The sequence below is a fragment of the Mobula birostris genome, chromosome 10, assembly GCF_030028105.1.
Source record: "Mobula birostris isolate sMobBir1 chromosome 10, sMobBir1.hap1, whole genome shotgun sequence".
In the NCBI taxonomy this organism is placed as follows: Eukaryota; Metazoa; Chordata; class Chondrichthyes; order Myliobatiformes; family Myliobatidae; genus Mobula; species Mobula birostris.
In genome coordinates, this window is record NC_092379.1 from 115,061,867 (window position 1) to 115,089,310 (window position 27,444).

Genomic DNA, 27,444 nt, shown 5'->3' on the forward strand with positions numbered 1-27,444 from the left:
TGGAAATTGTCCAAGTTTGTCTCGTAACCTGTTATAACATGTAAGCTCTACCACAACTGATGGCTGGGCTGGGATTCAAGTTTGGACTGGTATTGTCTCTTGACATCCTTGATAGCTCTTGGTCATGCCTCCATTTCTTGTAAAGGTTGTGGTCACTTGATTTGAACACTGCAGTCCTAGGGACATAGATCTCCCAGTTTATCGAGATTGTCCTCTTCACTGCACAGTCCTCAACACACTTTTCACGGCTGTTGGCTAAGAAGTATTGTTCACTGAGTGCAGGCTTCACTTTCACCTGGGGTGTGATGGAGACAGCTGTCAGGAAAATTGGAGAGAAGTCCCAGTGGCAGATAGTAAGGGTAACACTTCAGTGTTTGATATTCCAAGCTGGGTGAGCCGGAAATTGGCAGGACCATCATGTCTTAGCACCTCCAGCTGTCGGTTAGGAAGCAGACTGCTATTCTTCCAACTTTGCCAAAGGATTCTGCACAGTACATCTAGGGAATTGACAAGCTCTCAGCTTCTATGGCACAGTCAGGTGAAGCAGGGTGGCCATGTTTTATTGAAACAGCACACAGCAGGCCCTCAGTTCTCATTGTCAGTCCCGCTCTTAGTTTATCAACTTTGTTCTCTACGGTCTGGACATTAACTAGTAGTATGTCGGTGAGAGGGAATTTGAACCCACACCTTTTTTGTCTCACTTGCAGCCTCACCCTCTTACCATGCTTCTGAGATAAATGTCTGCATCAGGTTGGTCCTGGGAATCTAAGCTGGAGACACCCAGGACCAACCTGGGAGTCATTCGGGTATTCTTGAAAGGTAAGAGACTGTTCAAGTCAGACCTGGAGTGGATTTATTTGGATCGGAAGTTAAATGATTAATTCTGAGCATATCTCAAAAACCTGGAGTGGATTCAGTCCTTCAGTGGAGTGGGCTGCCCCAGCAGGTAAGTGGGATTGTCTTAGGGTAATAAAGGGGCTGGTAGTTGACAAGTGGCCCAAGCATGGAGGATGGGTGATTGTTAGAAGGAGCAGTGGAGTTGGGAGACAGAGACAGGTGAATGAAAGGGGGAAGGAGACAAGGAGGTAAAAAATAGGCAAATGATGCCAAGACACAAAAGCATTTAAGCCAGTTAAATGGTCAAAACTTGGGGTTGAAAGGTTGGTTTTAGGCCAAGTTTTAAGGCAGATGGAGATGAAAAACTGGAGCACTGTAATAGTGTAGGGCAAATCTGATAACTGAAGACACAACTGTTGATGCTGAAGTGGTTAATTCAACAATGACCATGAGAGTATCACAGCTACCCTTGTCCATTTTAGAGCTGGAAGACATAAAGCAGACAAAAACAGAAAAGGATTTAAAACAAAGTTGTAAATGTGCAATTTCAGGTGCTATTGAACAGAAAGACGATGCATGTTATCAAGTGCATGAGGTGATGGTTGAAGAGAACAAAGGAGTTGAGATAGAGGCAATAGAGATGTTGATGATATTATGATTACTGAATAACATTGAGGAATCAGAAAGCAGTGTGATTAAATTGTTAAATCATCATTTTAGCAACTGATGGGCTGAAGCAGGGTTGAAAGTGGACAGTATCAGGGATGTGAAAAAAGGACGTGGTACAAAGCTCATCTCAGCATGTGGGTGAGAAGTAACTCTGACATTGCAAACTTAGGGTGGGGGGGGGGATGGAAGTTGGTGCAGAGGATATATAAGATATAAGAATCTTGCCCAAGTGGCATTTAATGAGATTATAGTGCCTATGGAACATTAGAAATAAGCAAAGAGATCATTGTAATGGATACAACCATGCAGAGATTAAAATAAGGCAGACAGAACTAATTTGCTGGGCAACACAGTAGATATGAACAAGTAGGGCTAAGGTGCCTGCTTCCATGCTGTATGACTTTGTGAATCCCAGATGATACACCCAAAGTCACAAGAACAGCTTAAATAATTATTTTAATATAATCTAGTCTCAGTCTTGGTAACGATGAAACTATCAGATTGTTGTTTAAAATAAAACACCTTCAGTTCAAGAATTTCCTTCAGGGTAGAATACCTGTATCTGTTGTCTCTTCTTGGACTGGTCTGTCTGTGATTACAGGCCCTCTTGACTTTTAGCTGCCTCCTTAGTTCATGGGCACTGGATGACAGGCAATAAATGCTGACATCTGCAATGACATCTGCTTCCTTTGGACAAACAGGGAAAAATAGTCAGGTTTGAAAAAAACAGTAAAAAAGTTTTTGTTTAAAGGAAAATTGCAGAAGGATATGTGACAACTGATTCATGCCTGTGATTATTTTTGTTATTCACCAGTTTTTATCATTTCTTTCTGCTGATAGCGTCACGAATTATCATTGGATTTCACCTAATCTTCTCTCTCCCTCATCGCCAATGCTGTTAGGCCTGCTGAGAAACTCAATACATTGTTATTTTTTATCATTCTGCTTTCTTATTGGTCTTTGTCCTCACTCTTTTATCACAACATCTCACTTTTTTTCTTGACAATTTGAAATGTTGTTTCTTACTTTTTCCCCAGTTTCATTGAAAAGTCAGACTTTCACATATGCAGAAATACACGTATGCACAAGTGCATTGAAAAACTCACTGGGAGCAACATTGCAGGCACACATTATTATATAAGCAACATTCACAAGAAAAACATGAATTAAATGTAAACAACTTTTAGAAGTAAGAATACGGTGAAGGTTGGTACTTCCACTGTATCCTCGATAATGGTCTATCTGACTGGCAGACCACAGTTTGTGTGGCTTCAAAACTGTGTGTTTCATACAAGGCTATGAGCAGCACTGGAGCAGTTTTGGAAATTCTCTGATGACTCAGCAATAGTTAGGTGTATAAAGGGAGGATAAGAGGAGGAATACAGGGTCCGGGCTGGTGGGAGAGTTGCTGGAGTGATTGTGGAAAGAGAGAGTCAAGTTGTGACTGGAAAATGGCGGAGAGACATAACATCAAGGAAAGAGCCAAGCTGTTGAAGGAAATTTTTGGCGAGAGTGGAAGTGAACTAGAGATGGAGGTTGGTGGGAAAGAGGAACGGAATGGAAAGAGGAAGAAAAGAAAGCAGAGCTATGGGATATCAAACTCTGAGGAGTCAGTGGATGATCAAAACAGGATAGCAAAACAATGTAAAGAAGATGAAATTAAAGCAATTATAAAACTAAGTGAAGACGGGGCGTCTTTTGGTGATTAGAACCCAATTCATTTGATGAAGATGCTCAACAAAATTATAAGCCAGATTAAAGGAGCAAAGATTTTACGAAATGGATCGCTATCTGTGATTTGTTGGGATAGTGCTCAGCAAGGTAAAGTGATAAGATTATGTAAAATAGACGGCAAAGAAGTACATTGCTCAATACCCAACAATAGAAAGTAGACTAGAGGAGATATTTTGGGGATACCAACAGAAGTTACTATGGATGAGATTAAACAGAACGTAAAAGTAGCAAAAATTATTGAGGCCAAATGTTTGAAAGTTACAAGAAACTGGAAAAAGTGTGATAGTTTATTGGTAATGATTAAATTTGATGAAGAGAGATTGCCGATTAATGTTTACTTAGGGTATATGTGTCATGCGGTTGTAATATATATACCACTGCCTGTAAGATGCTATAAATGTCAAAAATTTGGGCGCATTGCGGCGGTCTGTAGAGGAAAACAAAGATGTGGGAGATGCACTAGAGAACATGAATATGGGAAATGTGAAGCTGGAGCTAGGCTGAAATGCTGCAATTGTGGCGAGGAACACAGCGCAGCTTATCGAGGGTGCATTTATAGCAAGAAGGCGGCTGAGATACAATATGTAACAGTAACGCAAGGAATCAGTTATGCAGAGGCAGTGAAAGAATTTGATGAAAAAAGGCTGTCAAGCAAACAAGTACAGGGAATAATAAACTGGTGAATTGTGAGAGCTGTAATATGAAAAATAAGGATACACTATTAATGAGTAGAAAGGAGTTCATGCTTTTTATTGTGGATGCAATTAATTGTTCAGCGCAAACAAGCAGAAGAGCTGAGAAAATTAAAATTATCGTCAAGTCTGCAGAAAAGTATCTTCGTATTAAAGGAATTAGGTGGGAAGAAGTCAAAGAAACGCTGAATGGAGGATCCAACAGTTCACAGGCAGGGGAGATGGAATCTTAATGACAGTATATTTATCGCAAATGGTCAAGAATTTAAGAAATGTTTCAGAATTTAAGGAAAATCCTCAATTTTATGGTTGAAGCCCAGGGTAAATGTGCAGAACTCCAACAACAAAGAAGTACCCAACAAGAACAACGGTGAGTTGGAAAGAGATTGGAAAATGGAAGAAATTGTTACAAGGATAAAAAAGGAAAAGGAATTTGTTGCAAAGTGAATTGTCTACATTCAGATTATAAAATGAAAACATGGAAGCAAATGAAGAAGAACTCCAAGGTGTCAGTAAACAACTGCAGGCTACGATCCAAGAAAAGGAAAACCTAAAAAAGCAGATAGACTTGGAAAAACAGCAATTTTAAAAGTATAACATGCAATAATGACTATTCTTTAACAAGACGATTTTAGTCTTACAAGCGATGTAGATGAAATCACTGTAGTTGAGGTAATGCAACTACGCAAAAACGTGACATAATTAGGGAAGAATAGCAGTTTGCGGCATTATCTAATGAGTGCATTAAGCATTCACGAGGAATTGCAACTACAGAGTGATGCTAATAGAGAACTGCAGGCTGAACTAGATTGTCTAAAGTAGAGAACTCCAGGACATATTTGGTTGGAACACCACAAGTCTAGCAGTTGGCGGTAATGCACTGAAAACTGGTTGTCAACCACCATAAAACAAAAAAGAAGAAGAAGAAGAAGAATACAGGGTCCTGTTGGAAGACTTTGTCAAATGGTGCAAGCTGAATTATCTGTAGCTCAACATCTGTAAGACAAAGGAGATGGTGATGGACTTTAGGAAGACTAAGCCTGCACTGTTCCCTGTTACTATTGCTGGTGAGGACGTGGATGTGGTGAGGACCTACCAGTATCTGGGAGTGCACCAGGATGACAGACTTGAGTGGAGCACCAACACAGAGGCTGTGTACAAGCAGGGCCAGAGTCACCTCAACAATTCCGAGGAGACCGAGGTCCTTTAGAGTATGCAGGACTCTCCTTCACATGTTCTATCAGTCTGTTGTCATAAGTACAATCTCCTATACAGTGTTGTGCTGGGGCAATGGCATCAACATGGGTGATGCCAACAGGCTCAATAAACTGATTACTAAGGCTGGCTCTGCTATAGGAGTCAAACTGGAAATATTTTGTAGAACAAAGGGCAGTACAAAAAATCCCGGCAATTATGGACAATATTTCTCATCCTCTGCTTCCCACCTTGACTGAATAGAGGAACTCTTTTAGTAATAGACTAAGACAACAGCGCTGCTCCAAAGAGCTCTATACGAAGTCACTTACCCCCCCCCCCCCGCACCTGGTTATTAAGCTTTATATTGAGTCAACCAATGCTGGGGAAGTGATGACACCCTCCTTACACCTTAGACTGTAAAGGTAACATTTTAAAATTATTTCTTACTTCTCTTCTAATATTTGTGTATCTGTGCACTTGTAATGCTACTATGACACTGTAATTTCCTTTGGGATCAATAAAGTATCTATCTACAATAGGAAGAAAAGCCCATTCTAGTCGGGTTATTAATTATTATCTATCACCCAGTACCACTGGACGAAGGAAACAGTTTAAGAGTCAATTAAGTCTACAATTATAGACGGCGTAGTCGAAGACAGTAGATATCCACAACTGCCACTCAGGCATTCCTAGGTTTGCAGATTTAGGACATAACGAGGACTAACTTCACGGAAGAAGAATTTATGTTACAGTCAAAGGACATAGCCGCTGGAGCAAGTCAGAACGACAAACATTAAGTTTCTTCCCAGACTCCCAGCGTACGCCGGGCTACATTGACCTCTGACCCGCAAGCTTGCCGGGCGAAACATCCGGGCTCTTGGTGTAGAATGGTGTGTAGCTAAGATGGCGGTGATGGTTTTCCATAGTGACTGGCTGAAGAACTGGGAGAAAGGAGGCAGAACTGACTTGTAAGTCCGCCGTTTGAGAACAACTTAACGGGCGGGTTCCGTGATGGTTATTTATACCTTATTTCGTGCTGCAGAGCCAACCCGAGCGGCCCGTTCATCAGTTGCACAGCGTTGTGCGAGCTTTTGTGTATATCTGCATATTATAGAAACGTGGTGCTTTTAGGTCGACTGAGGGCCCGATCTTCAGCCTAGGAATAGACCACATTTCATCTTAGACTGTGTTTTCCGTGCCTTTTATGAGGAACGTGGATGTCTTAGGTGTAACGTAAAATTGGGTTGAATATACGTGAGTTTTGGAAAATCTTTGCATAAGTAGGAAGTTCATTGGGCCCAAATGTAAGTGATAGGATTTAACAGAAGTGCAAAATATAAGTTGAAGGAAATCGAAAGGTGTTCTTTTAGCGAGTTGTTATAGCAAAGTAATCAATTTCCATAACTTAAAAAGTAAGTGGTAATTAAGCAAATCTTCAGCAAATTAATGAAGTGAGATTTTGAGTGAGATAAGGAATTTGGGAGGGCAAAGCAGAATAAAATTGCCAAGCCATTTGTACTTCATAGAATTGAAGTATGTAGGATATTTTTCCTGTTCTCTCAACCTTAGAACATAGAATTAAGATGCTTCATAAAGAGACATTGGTGCTGTCCTGAAGAAAGTGATTTATTTTGTCCTGTCCTTGTCCCACAGCCATACCAATTTGGCTTCTTTGAGAAGGCTGAGCATTTACCTTTTAAAAGATCTCAAAGTTTGCTGTGACTTTTTATTTCTGTGTACACATTCCAGACCTTAGTAACATTACATTTCCTTTCTGTCAAGTATTTTAACTCTGTGACCTTTTGGCCACTTTGTGCATTTTGCATATTAAGTTCAAATTTATTGTCATCTGACTGTACATATACACAACAAAATGAATCAACATTCCTCCAGACTATGGTGCATCCCTATTAAATATATCACACACGGCACATAAAATATTGCCACGAATAAGTTGATAAAATATAATTCAAAATGCGTATGAAGTACATAGCATGGATAAACAGTAAATGGCTCGCTGACCTAGTGATGAGACTTTGGTGGTGGCAGGGTATTCATCAATCTCATCGCCTGGGGAAGAAGCTGTTACCCAGTCTGGCCATCTTTAGTCCTGATGCTCTCATTTGAAATAAATTATCTCTGGCCCTTGTTCAATATATAAACACTGAAAAGTGAGGGAATTTGAAACTGATCATGATTAAACAAGTATTGGAGTTTTTTTAGTAATGGGTGGTTGAACATTAGAATCAGAATTAAGTTTATTGTCACTGACATAAGTTGTGAAACTTCTTGTTCAGCGGCAGCAATACAGTACAGGCATAACAAATTACTATTCAGTTAAAATATAAAAAATAGCGCTTTTTTTTAGTGTGTCGCACCAAACAGTCAGCCATTCTTGTCTGGCGCATGTTGTCAGGATTGGTCTCCTTTTGGATTAACTGGGTCACAATATGAACGTTCTTAACTCGACCCTTTTTTTAACGAGGCCGAGTGGCTAGCTCGACGGTCAACCCGGCACAGATGGAAAGCATGCTCGGGAGGTGGCCCGACTTGGATTCGAACTCCGGAGCCTTCGCTCTGGAGTCCGGTGCTGATGCCATTGTGCCACCAACCAGCCAAAAATAGCGCTAAAGAGGAATAACAGAATTGTGTTCATGACTCATTCAGGGTTCTTATGGCAGAGGGGAAAAAGCTGTTTTAATATATTGAAGATGGGTCTTCAGGCTGCTGTTCTTCTTCCCTGATCAGAACTGGCATGTTGCAGGTGGTGAGGGACCTTAATGATGGATGCAACCTTTTTGAAGGATTACCTTATGAATATGTTCTCGATGATGGGGAGGGTTGTGCCCATGATGGAGGTTGCTAAATCTACAACCCACTGAAGCCTTTTACAAGCCTGTGCATAAAACAAAAATGTAACTCGTTGAAGTAGCATTGTCAAATTTATGAGCTGGTTAGATATTTAAACTGTTAAATAGATTGATTTCATTCAAAGCTGTGCTTATTTTTGGTTAAAAACATATCAGTTTTTTATATCAGGTGGTAAGTGTTCATGCTATTCTTTTCCAGGACTCTGGTTTCACTTTAAGGTTATTGACACATCTGTGCCTGTTTTTGAAATAATTCAGCAAGATTGTGCATTGTACTTAAATTACTTAGGTTTTACCATGGAGGCACTTTTGCCTGATCCTTTCGGTGTCCTAATATTATGTTTTCAAATAGTCTTTGAATGGATCTGTTGGTTCTTTGAACAATATAACAGGCGCTTTAACTTCATACTTGAAAAGCAGTGGGTTGTCAGTTGAATCTTTTCTTGCTCTAACTTTGCCATAAGAAAGCAGTATCCGTCATCAAGGACCTCTACCATTTAGGCCATGCTTCCTCCTTGCTGTTGCCATCGGGAAGGAGGTACAGGTGCCTTGGGTCCCACACTACCAGGGTCAGGAGGAGTTTATTACACTTGAGCCATCAGGCTCATGAACCAGTGTGGATAACTTCACTCATAACACTGAACTGATCACTGAACCCAACTTCTGGACTTGTGTTCAAGGATTCTGCAACTCAAGTTAATTTTTTTTGGTAATTCACTTCAATTCAAGTTTGATTGTCGTTCAACCATACATGAATACAGCCAAACGAGACAGCATTACAAGTTTCCCCCGCCATCCAAAGGTAGAGCGTTCCTGTGAAACAGTTCGTAAGCCGAAATGTCGTAAAGTGAAGAAGCAATTACCATTAATTTATATGGGAAAAATTTGTGAATGTTCGCAGACCCAAAAATAACCTACCAAATCATGCCAAATAACACATAAAACCTAAAATAACAGTAACATATTAGTAAAAGCAGGAATAATATGATGAACACACAGCCTATATAAGGTAGAGATACTTATCCACAATCATTGCCGCACTGTTCTCTGTAGCGAAAATCTCACGCAAGTGCTCTCAGCAGAAACACGGCGCAAGCGCTCTCCAGTAACCTTTAAGCTATGAAGCTGCCAAATCATACCAAATAATACGTAAAAGTGCACAGCCGATATAAAGTAGAAATAATGTATGTACAGTGTAGTATCACTTATTGGAACCGGGAAGACATCGAGCACACTGATGATGGTGTGTTAGGCTGAGTCATCGGAGTTTGGGGTGGTACAGTGGCCCCTGCCCTCCGGGCAGCGACCTGATACCGATTCGCGAAGCATGCAGTGGTACAGCAGTAGCTGAAACGCAGTCAGCACATCTTTAAGAAGAAAGCTGAAATAAACAAACTAATTAATTAGGTGCTGCCCGGCACGTAAATGTCGGCCCCGATCAGAGGCGATGCAATGGGCAATCGCCTCTGATCTGGACCGACACTTACGTGCCTGGCGGTACCTAATTAATTAGCTTGTTTATTTCGGCTTCTTTCTTAAAGATGTGCTGGGTGCGTTCCAGCCACCACTGCATTCTTCGTGGATCGGTATCTGTCCGCGGCCCGGGGGTTGGGGTGGTGGGACACTGGGGAGTCATCTCGTCGTCTGTTTCCATTAGGGCAAGCAGGTCATCTTCTTCTATGTCTGCCTGCCTCGATGCCGTTCCGAATCCAGGGAAGAGCGGCTGCTTGGGGAGCTTGCTGCTTTTTTTCGCGTGCTGCCTTTTTTCGTAACAGTGAAAACACCTTTTGTTTGTGAAAACAGGGAACTAATGTAGGTCTTTCGTAACAGTGAGGTTTCATGAAGCGAACATTTGAAAAGCAGGGGACACCTGTACTCTGGGTTATTTGCATAGTTTCTCTTTTGCACATTGGTGGCTTGTCAGCCTTCGTTTCTGTGTAGTTTTTCATTGATTCTTGTATTTTTTAAACGGTGAATGCTTGCAAGAAAATGAATCTCAGGATAATAAGTACGTATTTTGATAATCTACTTTGAACTTCAGAAAAGCAAAAATGCTTATTTACTTACAGCTCAATTTCAATTTGAGTGCTGCTTGGTTATTGCTCCAAGCTTAATTTCCAATGCTGCAACTTTTTTAAGGTACTCATCAATGATGCATGGTTGGTTTACATGGTGAAATTAGGTATTTTATTTGGAGTGGATGCTTTCATTGAAATGGCAGATGGAATTCAGTCCAGAAAGTGAACATAAATGGTAGGAACATGGTATAAGAAACATCGGAATCTTGGTTTGCAAGTCCCTGAAGCTGCAAGGCAGATAAATGATTTTCTTTAGAAGGCATGCAAGGCATCTGACTATGAGCTGAGGGACAGTGAAACTATGTTCACTGTATATATCATTAGTTAGACCTCTGCTATAGTAGTGCCGATAGTTCTCATGCCATTTTGCAAGTTGGATATGCTGGCAGTAGAAAGGGCTTTTGAAGCTGTTGTCAGGGAATATTCTTCTGTAGGGAGAGTAATTTTGAATTCACTTTGTTGCTCTTTAGAGCTAAGGAAATTTGATTGAGAATTATAAGTGCAGGAGGGCCTGGACGAGTTTAATAAGAAGTTCCTATTTCCCTGAATAGATAAGTCAGTAATCAAGAGATTCAGATCCGTTGGTAGAACAATCAATGAGAAATCGGAAATTTGTTCACCTGACCAGTGATGGGAGCTTGCAACTAGGGATGGTGAGGCAGAAATTTAAATAAGAGTCACCTTTGAGGAGTTGCAACTTTCAAGGACGCGCACTGGAATTAACAGGTGAAAGGCTGGCTGAAATTCTACGAATTTGGAAACAAATTTTTGAGAAATTTATCAGCTGATGGAGGTCAATAGGACTGATATTCTTAAGATAAAAATTGGTTCCAATAATCTGCCTGCCTGAAGCAGTACTTTAAAACAGATATGTGCATGATGGTATGTGTGCAGTGTTGGTAAGGGCTCACCATTTGATCTGAATGGAGATTTGACCTTATAAGAAGTGAATTTGTATTTTAAGTAGTTATTATGTTTTGTTTCTGAATTTAGAATGAGCAGTTACTTGTACACCCTGTGTGTTTGAAAATTGTATATTTTTCCAAATTTTGAGTAGTTTTAGTGATTTATTCACTAAATAAGGATGTTGTTGATACTTGTTTAAAAATAGTTTCTAGCAAGTTGCGCAAAATAGAGTTTGGAATTCTTACCCTTCATGGTTGATCAAAATTTCAATCTCTCTGAGCTAACAGTCACTGTAAACTGTTGCACTTATCTCCTCAGTCTTAAATATATTAAAATGAATTTGTTGTGAACTCATTGCCACAGCCATTAAGAAAATTATTCTTGTCATCTTTTGAAATTTGAAAATTTATGAAAAATATGCCATGGTGACTTCAAATATGAAGGCATAGGTGATTTATTAAATTCAAGTTCCCCTCTACCATTTTAAGTTCCCTGGTCCCCACCGCTTTATTTTCACCATGGATGTCCAGTCCTTATATACTTCCATCCCCCATCAGGAAAGTCTCAAAGCTCTACGCTTCTTTTTGGATTCCAGACCTAATCAGTTCCCCTCTACCACCACTCTGCTCCGTCTAGCGGAATTGGTCCTTACTCTTAATAATTTCTCCTTTGGCTCCTCCCACTTCCACCAAACTAAAGGTGTAGCTATGGGCACCCGTATGGGTCCTAGCTATGCCTGCCTTTTTGTTGGGTTTGTGGAACAATCTATGTTCCGTGCCTATTCTGGTATCTGTCCCCCACTTTTCCTTCGCTACATCGACGACTGCATTGGCGCTGCTTCCTGCACGCATGCAGAACTCGTTGACTTTATTAACTTTGCCTCCAACTTTCACCCTGCCCTCAAGTTTACCTGGTCCATTTCCGACACCTCCCTCCCCTTTCTAGATCTTTCTGTCTCTGTCTCTGGAGACAGCTTATCCACTGATGTCTACTATAAGCCTACTGACTCTCACAGCTATCTGGACTATTCCTCTTCTCACCCTGTCTCTTGCAAAAACGCCATCCCTTTCTCGCAATTCCTCCGTCTCCACCGCATCTGCTCTCAGGATGAGGCTTTTCATTCCAGGACGAGGGAGATGTCTTCCTTTTTTAAAGAAAGGGGCTTCCCTTCCTCCACTATCAACTCTGCTCTTAAACGCATCTCCCCCATTTCATGTACATCATCTCTCACTCCATCCTCCTGCCACCCCACTAGGAATAGGGTTCCCCTGGTCCTCACCTACCACCCCACCAGCCTCCGGGTCCAACATATTATTCTCCGTAACTTCTGCCACCTCCAACGGGATCCCACCACTAAGCACATCTTTCCCTCCCCCCCTGTCTCTGCATTCCGCAGGGATCGCTCCCTACACAACTCCCTTGTCCATTCATCCCCCCCATCCATCCCCACTGATCTCCCTCCTGGCACTTATCCGTGTAAGCGGAACAAGTGCTACACATGCCCTTACACTTCCTCCCATACCACCATTCAGGGCCCCAAACAATCCTTCCAGGTGAGTCAACACTTCACCTGTGAGTCGACTGGGGTGATATACTGCGTCCAGTGCTCCCGATGTGGCCTTCTATATATTGGCGAGACCCGACGCAGACTGGGAGACCGCTTTGCTGAACATCTACGCTCTGTCCGCCAGAGAAAGCAGGATCTCCCAGTGGCCACACATTTTAATTCCACATCCCATTCCCATTCTGACATGTCTATCCACGGCCTCCTCTACTGTAAAGATGAAGCCACACTCAGGTTGGAGGAACAACACCTTATATTCCGTCTGGGTAGCCTCCAACCTGATGGCATGAACATCGACTTCTCTTAACTTCCGCTAAGGCCCCACCTCCCCCTCGTACCCCATCTGTTACTTATTTTTATGCACACATTCTTTCTCTCACTCTCTTTTTTCTCCCTCTGTCCCTCTGAATATACCTCTTGCCCATCCTCTGGGTCTCTCCCCCCCCCCCCCCCCGTCTTTCTTCCCGGACCTCCTGTCCCATGATCCTCTCGTATCCCCTTTTGCCTATCACCTGTCCAGCTTTTGGCTCCATCCCTCTCCCTCCTGTCTTCTCCTATCATTTTGGATCTCCCCCTCCCTCTCCAACTTTCAAATCCCTTACTCACTCTTCCTTCAGTTAGTCCTGACGAAGGGTCTCGGCCTGAAACGTCGACTGCACCTCTTCCTAGAGATGCTGCCTGGCCTGCTGCGTTCACCAGCAACTTTGATGTGTGTTGGTTTATTAAATTCAAGTATTGAATTTATCCACCCTGTAGATGTAACCCCATTACCCTTACTAGGGCACTGGCTGCTGCTCATCAGAGTCCTCTGTTTTGGTTCAAGTTATAGTCCACCTTTGGAGATCCTTCCTCTCGCAGGGATGAGGTCGTTGGAGCTTCTGTTGACATCTCTGTAGCACTGGGTTTTTAACAGGATGAGATTGCAAGTCCCATGCCCAACCATCCTCCTTTCACAGCCAGGTTTGGACCACCTTTGTCAGAATTATCCAGAGACAGTGGTTAACATATAATGCAGCTGGATATAACAGAAATATTTCCCTTACACTCAAACCAACATTTAAAATTTGTTGTTGTTCAGAAAAAAACTTGCATTGTCCATTTTGTCCCAAGTATGTCTGACCTTATTGGTCTTGTTTTGCGTGATTGCTGCCAGTGTAATATAATATTAAGAAGTTAGCATCTCATAAGCCTCTTGTGACCCTGGCTATTTTGTAAGGGTCATAGCGGCTAAGACTTTGACAAAGAGCATAGAAGCACAAGTGTTTCTCACAAGATAAGCTGAGCAGGTGATAATATTCTCGGTATGCGATGCGTGTAATTTCAGTCCTTGCTTAAGAACAACTGTATCATTTTTTGATTAACTGCGGTAAGAAAGATAGCACTTGCTAGATAAGCATTATAAGGAATGCCTGTTTCAAGGGTGGGAAGCTCTGAGGGGTCAGCTTATGTATGGCTGTACCCAGACATAAGGGTAGTTAAGCTGTTAACGAACAATTTATGGCTAATAAGTTAAACAATACTCATCTGTACAGAAGCTAATAGGGTGAACCCACCTGTATCTATGTATGTGACTGCATACATATAAAAAACACTGTATTTGCTTTAGAAACCAGAGACCCCGGAGCAGCCCAAGAGAGTGCTTCAGGAGGGTTCTCTCTGGTAACTTGCTAATAAAGAGTTAAAGTTACAGTCACCGTAGTACGTGGTGTCTTTGCATTGGGTAGATCAAAAGAACTTTACAACACCAGTTGCAATTTGCTTGTTTTCACTTGGTAGAGCTAGACACCTTAGCTCTGAGAGCATTCTTGTAGCAGTCTTAAATTGCGACTGTGTGCTCATTAATTGAGCTACAGAAACTGTAAATATGAGGTGTCTGGCTTCTCTTGTCCAGATGCTGGATTTTGGACTAATGCTTTGTGGCTGGATACAAGAAGTGAAGAAATAAATATTGCCTTTGGCAAATGTTTATGCTTTGCATCTTTGGAGAATCTGAGACAGATTAGTGGTTGAAATCATTCACTGTGTCCTAAGAAATAAATCCGGTTTCCTTTCCACCTCCTGCTATGACTCAATTTCCTTGAATAAATTGGCCAACAATTCCTGTTGCCGTGAAAGGGACCCATAGTCACAGTAATTGAAAGAAAAAAATAATAGGAGGAGTAGTTCTCATGACCATACTTGCCTGCCTTGCTATTAAACAGGCTAAACTGCCCCAAGTCTCATTCCTCTTTAGTGTCAGTTCTCCAGAACTCCCTGAATTTTGTTTCAAAAAAATTATCTTTACCCTCTTAATATCTCAATGATGTCCCACAATCTTCCTAGATAAGAGTTCGAGAGATTCACCATGTTGGTTATGCAAAAATCTGTCCGAACAGTGATCTACCTTTTCTTAATACATTTTGTATGTGTCTGAGATTTATTTGAAAGGCACACTTATAAAGTCCCCTGGCAGTTGTCAAGCTGGCACTGGAGCTGATTATTGTGATCAGTTATACAACTGTGCACCCTGATGATCATCAGCGAAGGAATGGTCAAGATGGCAGAGGAGTATTTCGAGGACTGCTTTGAAATGGTGGACTGGGCCATATTCAGGGATTCGTCTTCAGATCTAAATGAATATGTCACAGTCATCACTGACTTCATTAAGGCCTGTGCGGATGAGTATTTGCTTTCAAGAACATACAGTGTCTTACTAAACCGGAAGCCCTGGATGACCAGGACATATGCAGTTTGCTGAGTGTTAGATCTGTGGTGTTCAAGACAGGCAATCCAGAACCCTACAAAAATGTCCCAGTATGTCCTGTGGAAGCCCATCCTGAGAACGAAAAGGTAATTACACGTGAAGTTAAAGAGACAATCGGATGCGTGACAACTATGGCAGGGCTTGTATGCCATTACTTCCTTCAGGGTAAAATCTGGTAACATAAATGGCACTGATGCTCTGATGTCTGAGGAACTCGCTGTCTTTCATGCCTAATTTGAAATGGAGACTAAAACTACACCTGTGTGAGTCCCCACATCAAATGACTGGGGTTTCTTTCTTGGAGCTTGATATCAGAACGCCCTTCATGAGGGCATACCCTTGCATGGCTTCAGGCCCTGATGGTGTTCTTTGTGGTGTACTAAAAATCTGTGCCATATAACTGGCGGATCTTCTTTCAAGGACATCTTCAGCCTTTCACTGTTGTAGTCAGATGTTCCCACCTGTTTCAAAAAGTGGCCAAGAAAAGCAGAGAAGCTGCCTCAATTCCTGTGTTGACACAAGAAAATCTTCAGATGCTGGAAATTCAAGCAACACACACAAAAAATGCTGGTGAATGCAGCAGGATGAAGGGTCTCGGCCCAAAACATCGACTGTACCTCTTCCTATAGATGCTGCCTGGCCTGCTGCATTCACCAGCATTTTTTGTGTGTGTCATCCTGTGTTGAAGAGCTTTGAGAGGTTGGTCATGGCTGACATTAACTGTTGGTATAATTTCAGATGGTAACAAGGAGATGAACAAGAATGAGTTTGTTTGGCTGGTTGAGTGGTGTCACAACAGGAGCATCAGACGCACCTTCTGCAAGACCAATGAATTAATCAGAATCACATTTAATATCAGTGGCGCATATAGTGAATTTGTTAACTTTATGGCAGCAGTGTAATGAAATACATGATAAATATAAAGAGAAAAATACCATACAGGTTTCCCCCGCCATCCGAAGGTAGAGCGTTCCTATGAAACGGTTCATAAGCTGGAATGTCATAAAGCGAAGAAGCAATTACCATTTATTTATATGGGAAAAACCTGTGAGCGTTCGCAGACCCAAAAAATAACCTACCAAATCATGTCAAATAACACATAAAACCTAAAATAACAGTAACATATAGTAACAGCAGGAATGATATGATAAATACACAGCCTATATAAAGTAGAAATACTTTTCCACAATCATTGCCGCACTGTTGTTTGTAGCGAAAATCTCACGCAAGCGCTCTCGGCAGAAACACTCTCTCCAGTAACCTTTAAGCTATGAAGCTGCCAAATCATACCAAATAACACATAAAAATACACAGCCTGTATAAAGTAGAAATAATGTATGTACTGTGTAATATCACTTACCGGAATTGGGAAGACAGTGCCAAGCACACTGATGATGGTGTGTTAGGCTGAGTCATCGGAGGTTGGGGTGGTACAGTGGTCCCCAACCTCCAGGCTGGGGAACGATACCGGGCTGCGAAGCGTGCAGTGGTACAGCGGTGGCCAGGATGCACCCAGCACATCTTTAAGAAAAAAGCTGAAATAAACAAGCTAATTAAATAGGTGCCGCCCGGCACGTAAATGTTGGCCCAGATCTGAGGCGACGCAATCGGCAATCGCCTCTGATCTGGGCTGACATTTACGTGCCAGGCAGCACCTAATAAATTAGTTTGTTTATTTTGGCTTTTTTCTTAAAGATGTGCTGGGTGCATCCCGGCTACTGCTGCATTCTCCACGGCAATGTATCGGACTGCAGCCTGGGGGTTGGGGTGGTGGGACACTGGGGTGTCACCTCATCGTCGTCTGTTTCCATCAGGGCAGGCAGGTCATCTTCTTCACGTTCAGTTCCTGGACGACTTCACTTTCCGTCCATTCGCTACTGCATTCGGTTTCGATTGTTATCCTTTCCTCTTCCAGTTGCATCAGCTCGTCATCTATCAGTTCTTGGTCATGGGATGTCAAAACCTCTTCAACATCATCTTCGTCAACTTCCACAAGCCAAACTCACTTTGTCCTTACTTCGTTCACCATGATCGAAACGCTTAATTATGTCTAGTTTTACGCTACGTCTAACACCCTTACGAGCTCTTTTAGGCTTTTCCTATACCTTCGAACTCATCTTGCTAACGGCTGCTCACAGACACGTGTTTAAGCAATGCCAGCGAGAATCCGGGGGAGAGCGGCTGCCTTTTATCGCGCGCTGCTTTTTTCACACGCTGCTTTTTTTCGTAACAGTGAAAACACCTTCTATTAGCAAAAACGGGGAACTAATGTAGGTCTTTCGTAACAGCGAGGTTTCATAAAGCGAACGTTGGAAAAGCGGGGGACCCCTGTATTAAGTATATGCATGTCTGTTAAATAGTCAGGTTAAAATAAGTAGTGCAACAAAATTTAGTGAGATAGATACTTTATTGAGCCCAAAAGAAACTACAGTGTCACAGTAGCATTATAAGTGCACACGTATAAATATTAGAAGTAGAAAGAATATAAAATAAGTTATCACAAGTAGTCTAACAAGAGGGGGTCATCACTTCCCCAGTAATAGGTTGACTCATTATACAGCCTAATGGCTGAGGGTAAGAATGACTTCATATAGTGCTCTGTGCAGCAGCACAGTTGTCTTTGTCTGTTATTAAAAGTGCTCTCCTGTTCAGCTAAAGTGGCATGCAGAGGGTGTGAAACATTGTCCAGAATTGCCAGGGTTTTCCATAGTGCCCTTAGTTCTACCACAGCCTCCACTTTGCTCAGTTTGACTCCTATAACAGAGCCAGCCTTTCTAATCAGTTTATTGAGCCTGTTGGCATCACCCATGTTGATGCCATTGTCTTAGCACACCACTGCATAGAAGATTATACTTGCGACAGCAGACTGATGGAACATTGAAGGTGAGACCCGCATACTCCAAAGGACCTCAGTCTCCTCAGGAAGTAGAGGCAACTCTGGCTCTTCTTGTACACAGCATCTGTTGGTACTCCACTCAAGCCTGTCATCCAGGTACACTTCCAGGTACTTGTAGGTCCTCACCACATCCATGTTCTCACCATCAATAGTAACAGGGAGCAGTGCAGGCTTAAAGTCCATCATCATCTCCTTGTCTTTCTTATGTTGAGCTACAGATGAACCAGCTTGCAACATTTGACAAATTCGTCCATCAGGGTCCTGTATTCATCCTCCTGTCCTCCCTTTATACACCCAGCTACTGCTGAGTCATCAGAGAGTTTCTGCAGGTGACTTGGCTCAGTGTTGTATCAATGCTCATGGGTTCAATGTCCATTTAGAAATTGGTTGGCAGAGGTTGTGGAAGCTGTCTATGATCGTGGAGTATGGCTTCAGGCTTCTGTATCTCCTTCCCAGTGATAACCAGTATTGACATTTTGTAGTTCTGAAGGTGAAGTTGGAAGAACACATGCCAGTCCTCAATGAGGGGGGCGGGTCAGTAGTGGGAAGAGTGAACAGCTTCAAGTTCCTGACGATTAACATCTCCGATCCGCTTGGGCCCAACACATTAATGCAATCATGAAGAAACCGTGTTAGCTTTACTTCATTAGGACGTTAAGGAGATTTTGTATACCACCAAAGACTTGCAAATTTCTACATATATCTAAGGTGTAGAGTATTGATCACAGACTTGTTTGGGGGCTCCAATGCACAGGGCTGCAGAGGTTTGTAGACACAGCCAGCTCCATCATGGGTACTTGCCTCCCTACTATCGAGGACATCTTCAAGAGGCAATGGCTTAAAAAGGCAGCATTCATCATTAAGGGCACTCACCATTCAGGACATGCTCTTTTCTTGTAACAACCATCCGGGAGGTGGTACAGGTGCTGGAAGACCAATGGTTGCGAGGCAGCTTCTTCCCCTCCACTATCAGATTTGTGAATGGAGCATGAACACTATTATTCATCTTTTGAACAATTGATTTATTTCTGTAGCTTATAGTAAATTTTTATGTCTTGCACTGTATTGAATTGAATTGACTTTATTTTTTACATCCTTCACATACATGAGTAAAAATCTTTGTTACATCTCCATCTAAAGGTGTCATATGCAATCATAGTAATATATAATAATTTATAATAAGTAGGACAGTCAGTGTAATATAGAGTACACTATAGATACACTATAGTACACTATAGCACAATATAGATCAGCAGCACTGGGGCTCCACAGGGGACTGTCCTGTCTCCCTTTCTGTTCACCATTTACACCTCGGACTTCAACTACTACACAGAGTCTTGTCTTCTCCAGAAGTTTTCTGATGACTCTGCCATAGTTGGATGCATCAGCAAGGGAGATGAGGCTGAGTACAGGGCTACAGTAGGAAACTTTGTCACATGGTGTGAGCATAATTATCTGCAGCTTAATGTGAAAAAGACTAAAGAGCTGGTGGTAGACCTGAGGAGGGTTAAGGCACCAGTGACCCCTGTTTCCATCCAGGGGATCAAGGTGGACATGGTGGAGGATTACAAATACCTGGGGATACTAATTGACAATAAACTGGACTGGTCAAAGAACACTGAGGCTGTCTACAAGAAGGGTCAGAACCGTCTCTATTTCCTGAGGAGACTGAGGTCCTTTAACATCTGCCGGACGATGCTGAGGATGTTCTATGAGTCTGTGGTGGCCAGTGCGATCATGTTTGCTGTTGTGTGCTGGGGCAGCAGGCTGAGGGTAGCAGACACCAACAGAATCAACAAATTCATTCATAAGGCCAGTGATGTTGTGGGGATGGAAATGGACTCTCTGATGGTGGTGTCTGAAAAGAGGATGCTGTCCAAGTTGAATGCCATCTTGGTTAATGTCTCCCATCGACTACACAATGTACTGGTTGGGCACAGGAGTACATTCAGCCAGAGACTCATTCCACCGAGATGCAACACAGAGCGTCATAGGAAGTCATTCCTGCCTGTGGCCATCAAACTTTACAACTCGTCCCTTGGAGGGTCAGACACCCTGAGGCAATAGGCTGGTCCTGGACTTATTTCCTGGCATAATTTACATATTACTATTTAACTATTTATGGTTTTATTACTATTTAATTATTTATTGTGCAACTGTAATGAAAACCAATTTCCCCCGGGATCAATGAAGTATGACTGTGACTCAAATCAACATGAGTTCTTCAGTCTGATAGCCTGGTAGAAGAAGCTGTCTCGGAGCCTGTTGGTTCTGGCTTTTATGCTGTGGTACTGCTCCCCAGATGGTAGCAGCTGGAATAGATTGTGGTTGGGATGACTTGGGTCCCCAGTGATCCTATGGGCCCTTTTTACACACCTGTCCTTGTAAGTGTCTTGAATCATGGGAAGTTCAGAACTATAGATGCGCTGGGCTGTCTGCACCACTCTCTGCAGAGTCCTGCGATTAAGGGAGTTCTTGTACCAGGCAGCGATGCAGCCAGTCAGGGTGCTCTCAAGTGTGCCCCTGTAGAAAGTTCTTAGGAATTGTGGGCACATACCAAGCTTCCTCAACCATCTGAGGTGAAAGAGGCACTGTTGTGTCTTTTTCGCCACACAGTTGGTGTGTACAGACCACGTGAGGTCTTCAGTGATGTGGATGCTGAGGAACTTGAAGCTGTTTACCCTCTCAATCCCAGATCCATTGATGTCAATAGGGGTTAGCCCGTCTCCATTCCTCCTGTAATCCATAACCAGCTCCTTTGTTTTTGTGACATTGAGGGAGAGGTTGTTTTCTTGACACTACTGTGTCAGAGAGATAACTTCTTCCCTGTAGACCACCTTGTCACTGAGATAAGGTCAATCAATGTAGTGTTGTCGGGCAAATTTAGTTAGCACATTGGAGCTGTGATATAGTCGTGGCGATATAGTCGTGGGTATGCAGGGAGTAAAGGAGGGTACTTGGTACACAGCCCTAAGGGGCTCTGTATTGAGAGTCAGAGGGTTGGAGGTGAGGGAGCTAACTCTTACAACCTGCTGGCAATCTGACTGGAAGTCCAGGATCCAGCTGCACAAGGCAAGGTCAAGGTTAATGTAGCTGAGCTTCTTGTTGAGCCTGGATGGTGTTGAATGTTGAACTGTTGAGACCGCCCCTGTCTGCAAATGGAGTAGCAGCAATTTTGAGCTGCTCTTAGTTTTCTTTCTCTCCCCCTTGGTTAAACTTCGAATTTAAAATTTTTATTTACTGATTCTTGAGGGGGAATAATATGTCTATGTCTATGAGGAGTGGGAAGAGCCTGTCTGAACCTAATGACAAAGGTAATGGAAAATGAAAGATGCCAAAGGAAAGTTCTGATGAAATGCCACCATGGGCTGAAGATATTGTTCAGACATTGAATTCAATTAAAGATCAAAATGGGTCAATTAAAGACCAACTAGAAAAGAATAGTAATGAAATGAAGTCATTTCTGGGAAAACTTAAAGACTTGGAAACTCAAGTTATTACACATGAAGAGGAGTTGAAGATAACTAAGCAAAAATTGTTTGAATCTACAACCTGTTTGGAAAGGTATCAAAATAAGATTATAGACCTGGAAATTAGGTCTCTCCGAAAGAATATACAAATTGTTGGGCTGCAAGAAGGAGCTGAAGATGGGGATTTAACTGCTTAGTTTGGTAAGCTTTTTCATACTTTATTTCCTACCATTTTATCATAGCCACCTGCTGTAGAAAGAGCACACAGAGCGTATACTTTGAAATTTAAGAATCCAAATAAACCGAGATCTGTTCTGGTTTGTTTTCATCACTTTAAAATTAAAGATCAAATAATGCAATTGGCAAGAAAACAGAGAGTTTTTAGACTTAAGGAGTCTGAGCTCTGTTCTTATGAAGATTATCTGAAGGAGGTAATGGGACAAAGATCAAGACTTGCTTTGGTAATGAAACAGACATATGATAAGAAACTGTACTGTACTGCACTGTAGTCCTGACGAAGGGTCTCGGCCCGAAACGTCGACTGCACCTCTTCCTAGAGATGCTGCCTGGCCTGTTGCGTTCACCAGCAACTTTTATGTGTGTTGCTTGAATTTCCAGCATCTGCAGAATTCCTGTTGTTTATGATAAGAAACTGTTTCCTTCTTTGTGTTACCGAACAAGAATTAAAGTTTTTCCTCCTTACTCTCCTCGTACATTTTTTGATCCAAAAACTGCACTGGACTTTGTTCAGACTATACCTGCCGCCGCTCCCGAATGAACGATCTGAAAGTTGGTTTTGTTATCTGTATATTATTGGCATTTCGGAAAGAAGATTTATGAAGGTTACTTGGATATTCCATTGAGAGACTAGTAAAAAAAAAGATAAGGAGATTTGTTCATTATTGCATATTATTGGTTCTCTTTTGGAAAGAAGATTTATGGTTCAAGTATGACTGTTTAAATGGTTATTTGGACATTCATCTGAGAAAAGAAAATCAAGGGATTTGTTCCTTTAACCTAATACCTGGTTTGGTTTTTTTTTTGTTTCTTAATTAATTAATTGGTAGTTTTTTCCTACTAATAGGGCTTCTTTATATATATGTTTAATTATTTATGATATTAATTGGTATTTTTGAAAATTTAGCTGTGTTAAATATACTATTAACTTTTTTTCTGTTTTATTATAGCGTCTTATAACCAAATTTTAAGTTTTTTTAGGGATTTAATGTTAAATTTAAAGATGGCGCTGGTTTTTCTCTCTAAGAGATAACATTATTTTGTTTCTTTCTTGTTTAATAGATGATAGAATGTAAATACTTTTGCTGAGACTTTATCGTCTTTCTTACAAGGTCACTCTCTTTTTACTAACTGGGGGAGGGAAAGGAAATACAGACAGAGCAGTCCTTGGCTTTGTATTCTATCATAGATTGCTGGCCTTTTTTTTCGGGCTTCTGGGGGTGGGTGAGTGGGCTTAGAGTTAAGCGTTTTTTCCCATTGGGTGGTTCCGGAGCATGTGTGTTTTTTATTTAGTTGCATTCTTCATCGCTACCATTTTTGATCATCCCGTATTGGTATGTGCTCTGCGCATGTATAAAGTAGGATAAAATTATAGTATGGCATTTAGACGGATTAATGTAATAAGTTGGAATGTACGTGGTTGGAATCATCCTATCAAACGAAAAAAAGACTTTTAAAATTATTAATGAATTCCAACCTGATATAATTTTTGCTCAGAAGACACATATCAGGGAGGGAGATCAAAATAGGTTTTTTGGATTGGTGGAGAGGCTTGCAATTCCACTCTACCTCTCACAGTAAAACTAAAGGTGTGCCTATCTTTATTAAATCCAATATATTTATTCAAGAGGATATTGAATCAGATTATAATGGTAGATTTTTAATTGTTAAAGAAGTGATCTGTAACAGAAAAGTTGTTTTGGTCAATCTGTATGGTCCTAATTTAGATGATTCTTTTTTGAAGAAGGTATTTGCTTTAAAGCCTGATTTACATGAATATATGTTGATAATAGGTGGGGATTTTAACTGTTATTTAAATCCTATGATCGATAAGAGCTCAACCAATCAGCGACTTCCAAATCGTTCCACATCACTTATTAACTCCTTTTTGATCGTTTTTGGGTTGATCGAATTGTGGAGGCATCTGCACCCCGATAACAGAGAATATTCCTTCTTTTCACGTGTCTATAAAAAATATTTGAGGATTGATCATATTATAATTGATCCCTGCTTTTTGCCTAGTGTTAAAAATTGTTAATATGATGCTATTACTATGTCTGTTCATGCGCCTCTGAGTTTGTCCTTTGAATTTGATGATGTCATTCTTGCCCCTCCACCATGGCGCATGTCTCAGACATTATTGCAAAACTCTGACTTTGTCAGTTTCATTGAAAACCAGATAAAAGATTTTTTTCTTTTTAATGATATAGGGGGTACGTCCAAATTAATTATATGGGATACATTTAAAGCATTTTTATGTGGTCAGATTATTTCTTATTCAGCTAAACTTAGAAAACAGACTAAAGTAGAACTAGATAAAATTTCAAAACAAATTAAAGATTTAGATAATATTCAATTTCCCCTAATATTGATTATTCAAACAAAGGGTGGAACTTCAATCACAATATAACCTATTATTAACTCCTCCCATTGAAGGCTATTTGCTTAAGTTAAAGAGCCAATTCTACATGTTTGGAGATAAAAATAACAAACTGTTCGCATCTCAATTAAAAATAGCTGGAGCCAAAAGGCAGATTTTGAAAATCCGTAGGAAAGATGGTACGCTGGCTCGGGAATATGAAGAAATTAATAATGTTTTTCAAGATTTTTATTCTGAACTTTATAAATCTCAATGTTCAGTAGATTCTCCTGAAATGAATGCTTTTTTATGAAAGATTGCTTTTCTTAAAATTTCTGTTGAGGATCAAAAAACTCTTAATGCCCAAATTACTGAAGCCGAAATTCATAAAGATATTTTTTCAATGCAATCTGGTAAGGCCGCGGGACTTGATGGTTATCCTGTAGAATTTTATAAAAACTTGGAAAATTGCTTTCTCCGTATATGTTGGAATTGTTTAAGGATTCTTTTGTGGAAGATGATTTACCCTCTACTTTTTATGAAGCTTCTATTTCTTTTTAATTTTTAAAAAGGATAAAGATCCTACTGACTGTGCCTCACACAGAATGGCGATGCTAAGATTCTGTCGAAGATAATGGCCAATCGGTTGGAGAATTTTTTGGGTAAAATTATTTTTAAAGATCAAACAGGTATTATAAAGGGTTGCTATTCTTTTTCAAATGTTTGGAGACTATTTAACATAATATATTCGTCCTCTTTTAAAACTCCACAATGCGTCATATTTTTGGATGCTGAAAAAGCGTTTGATCGAGTCGAATGGAAATATTTATTTAATATTTTAGAGAAATTTGGCTTTGGTGTTAATTTTAATAATTGGATTAAAATGATATGTAAAGCTATTGCTACTGTTGTCACTAACAACTGTAGGTCTCCTTTTTTTCAGCTTTCACGGGGGACAAGACAAGGTTGTCCATTAAGTCCTTTGTTATTTAATTTAATATTAGAACCCCTTGCTATTGCTCTTCGTGAAGCTGAAAATATTCATGGGATTTTTGTGAATGAGACCATGCATAAGATCTCTCTTTATGCTGATGATTTATTGGTTTATATATCTAACCCTGACAAATCTATTCCTGCCTTGCTATAATTATTCAATGAATTTGGGGATTTTTCAGGATATAAAATAAATTTTAGTAAAAGTGAATTGTTTCCTTTAAATGAATCTGGCTCTATATATGATAATACTCCTTTTGAAGTCACTGATTCTTTTAGATATTTAGGTGTTATAATTACTAAAAAATACAAGGATCTTTATGAAGTTAATTTTGTTCCTTTAGTAGACTCTATGAAGTATTTATTTAGTAGATGGAGTCCACTTACATTTTCACTTGTTGGTCATATTCATATAATTAAAATGATGATTTTACCAAAATTTTTATATTTATTTCAGAATATCCCTGTTTTTTTGACAAAGAAGTTTTTTGATCGGATTGATTCTATTATTTTATCTTTTATTTGGAATAATAAAAGACCAAGAATTAGTAAATGTCACTTACAAAAGTTGAAAAAGGATGGAGGTCTTGCTTTGCCAAATCTAAGAATGTATTACTGGGCTGTTAATATGCAATACATGTCCTTTTGCTTATATTGGGTTGATAAGAATGTTCGGCTAATTTGGGTAGATCTGGAACTGAAAGCTGTGAAATCGTTTTATTTAACCTTGTTATTGGGAGTTGCTTTACCTATACAATTAGCTAAAGTTGCTAATTTAAACCTATACCCTGTGATTAAGCATTCTTTACAAATTTGGCTCCAGTTCTGCAATTTTTTTAAAATCTTAAAAAATTTAAACTTTGTAGTTTAATTTATCGAAATTACTTTTTTAAGCCTTCTTTGAGTGATCCAATTTTTTTACTTTGGAAAAATAAAGGTATTAATTCTTCTTTGGATTTATTTAAAGAAGTTAGATTGATGCCTTTTGAATAATTGATAAGTATTCTCTTTCATAATCACACTTTTTACCATACCTTCAAGTTAGACTTTTACAAAAATATTTTAAGTAATTTTCCTTACATGTTGGAGGCTGATCTGTTAGATACTACTATGAGTATGAACCCTTCGACAAAGGGTTCTATCGGAAGAATTTATAATTTATTATTACAATGGGATAAGCGTCCTTTATTTAAGATTAAACAGGATTGGGAAAAGGAACTCAAATTGACTTTTATGGCGGAGGATTGGACGCGGATTCTGAAGCTGGTTAACTCTTCTTCGATCTGTGCTAGTCATTCACTGATTCAATTTAAAATTGTGCATCATCACCATTTGACGAAGGAGAGACTCTCTAAAATATTTCCTAATGTTGATAGTTATTGTGATAGATGTAAAACTGAGATAGCTACACTGGCAGATATGTTTTGGTCTTGTTCTATACTGGAACAGTTCTGGAAGTCAGTTTTTTCGACAATTTCTAAAGCCCTTAAAATTAATCTAGAACCTAACAAATTAACTGTGCTTTTTGGAATAATTCCTCAAAATATCCATGGTATTTCTGTGTCTGACTAACATGTTATTGCATTTGTTACATTGATAGCTCAGAGGGCCATTTTGTTGAAGTGGAAGGATACATCAGCTCCTACTTTGTCACAATGGTTCTCTCAAGTGATGCTATGTCTTAGTTTGGAGAAAATTAGAAGTCGAACCTTTGAACCTTTATTTGATTTTGAGAAAAGATGGGGCTCATTTGCTCGTTATTATCATTTGAGCTAATTGACAGATTTTCTCCACAATCTAATTGTAAATTTTTTGGTGTATTTTTCTTTCTTGCTGGTGGTTTGATGTTTATTTTTAGAAGCTTCTTGTATGACGCATGGCTCCGGGGTTGTACACCTAATCGGGTTTTTTCCCCCACTTTTTCTGCTTAGTAGGGTTTTTTTATTATCACAAAATTTTTCAATCTTTAAGATAATGTTTTTTTTCCTTGAGACATTGTAAGTGTCGTTACTTCGATGTACTCGTGTTATATTTTTGAATAATATAATAATAAAAAGATTTGAAAAGGATGTTGAATTGTCGTCCAAGAACAGCATTTTCACATAAGCATCCTTCTTCTCCAGATGTGTAAGGACGACAAGTAGAGCAGTGGCTATTGCGTCATCTGTTGATTGGTTGTGTCGGTAGATGAATTGTAGG

General features: G+C 40.3%; 1 protein-coding gene across 1 annotated transcript in view; it reads left to right on the forward strand.

The window, feature by feature from the left end:
* The first annotated feature begins 6,009 nt into the window (after window positions 1–6,009).
* Window positions 6,010–27,444, forward strand: part of thoc2 (THO complex 2) — a 173,035-nt gene continuing 151,600 nt past the window's right edge. The window contains exon 1 of the mRNA XM_072270839.1: window positions 6,010–6,097. Within this exon, the coding sequence (XP_072126940.1) occupies window positions 6,033–6,097 (65 nt within the window). The 5' untranslated portion in view covers window positions 6,010–6,032. The remainder of the gene's footprint in view (window positions 6,098–27,444) is intronic.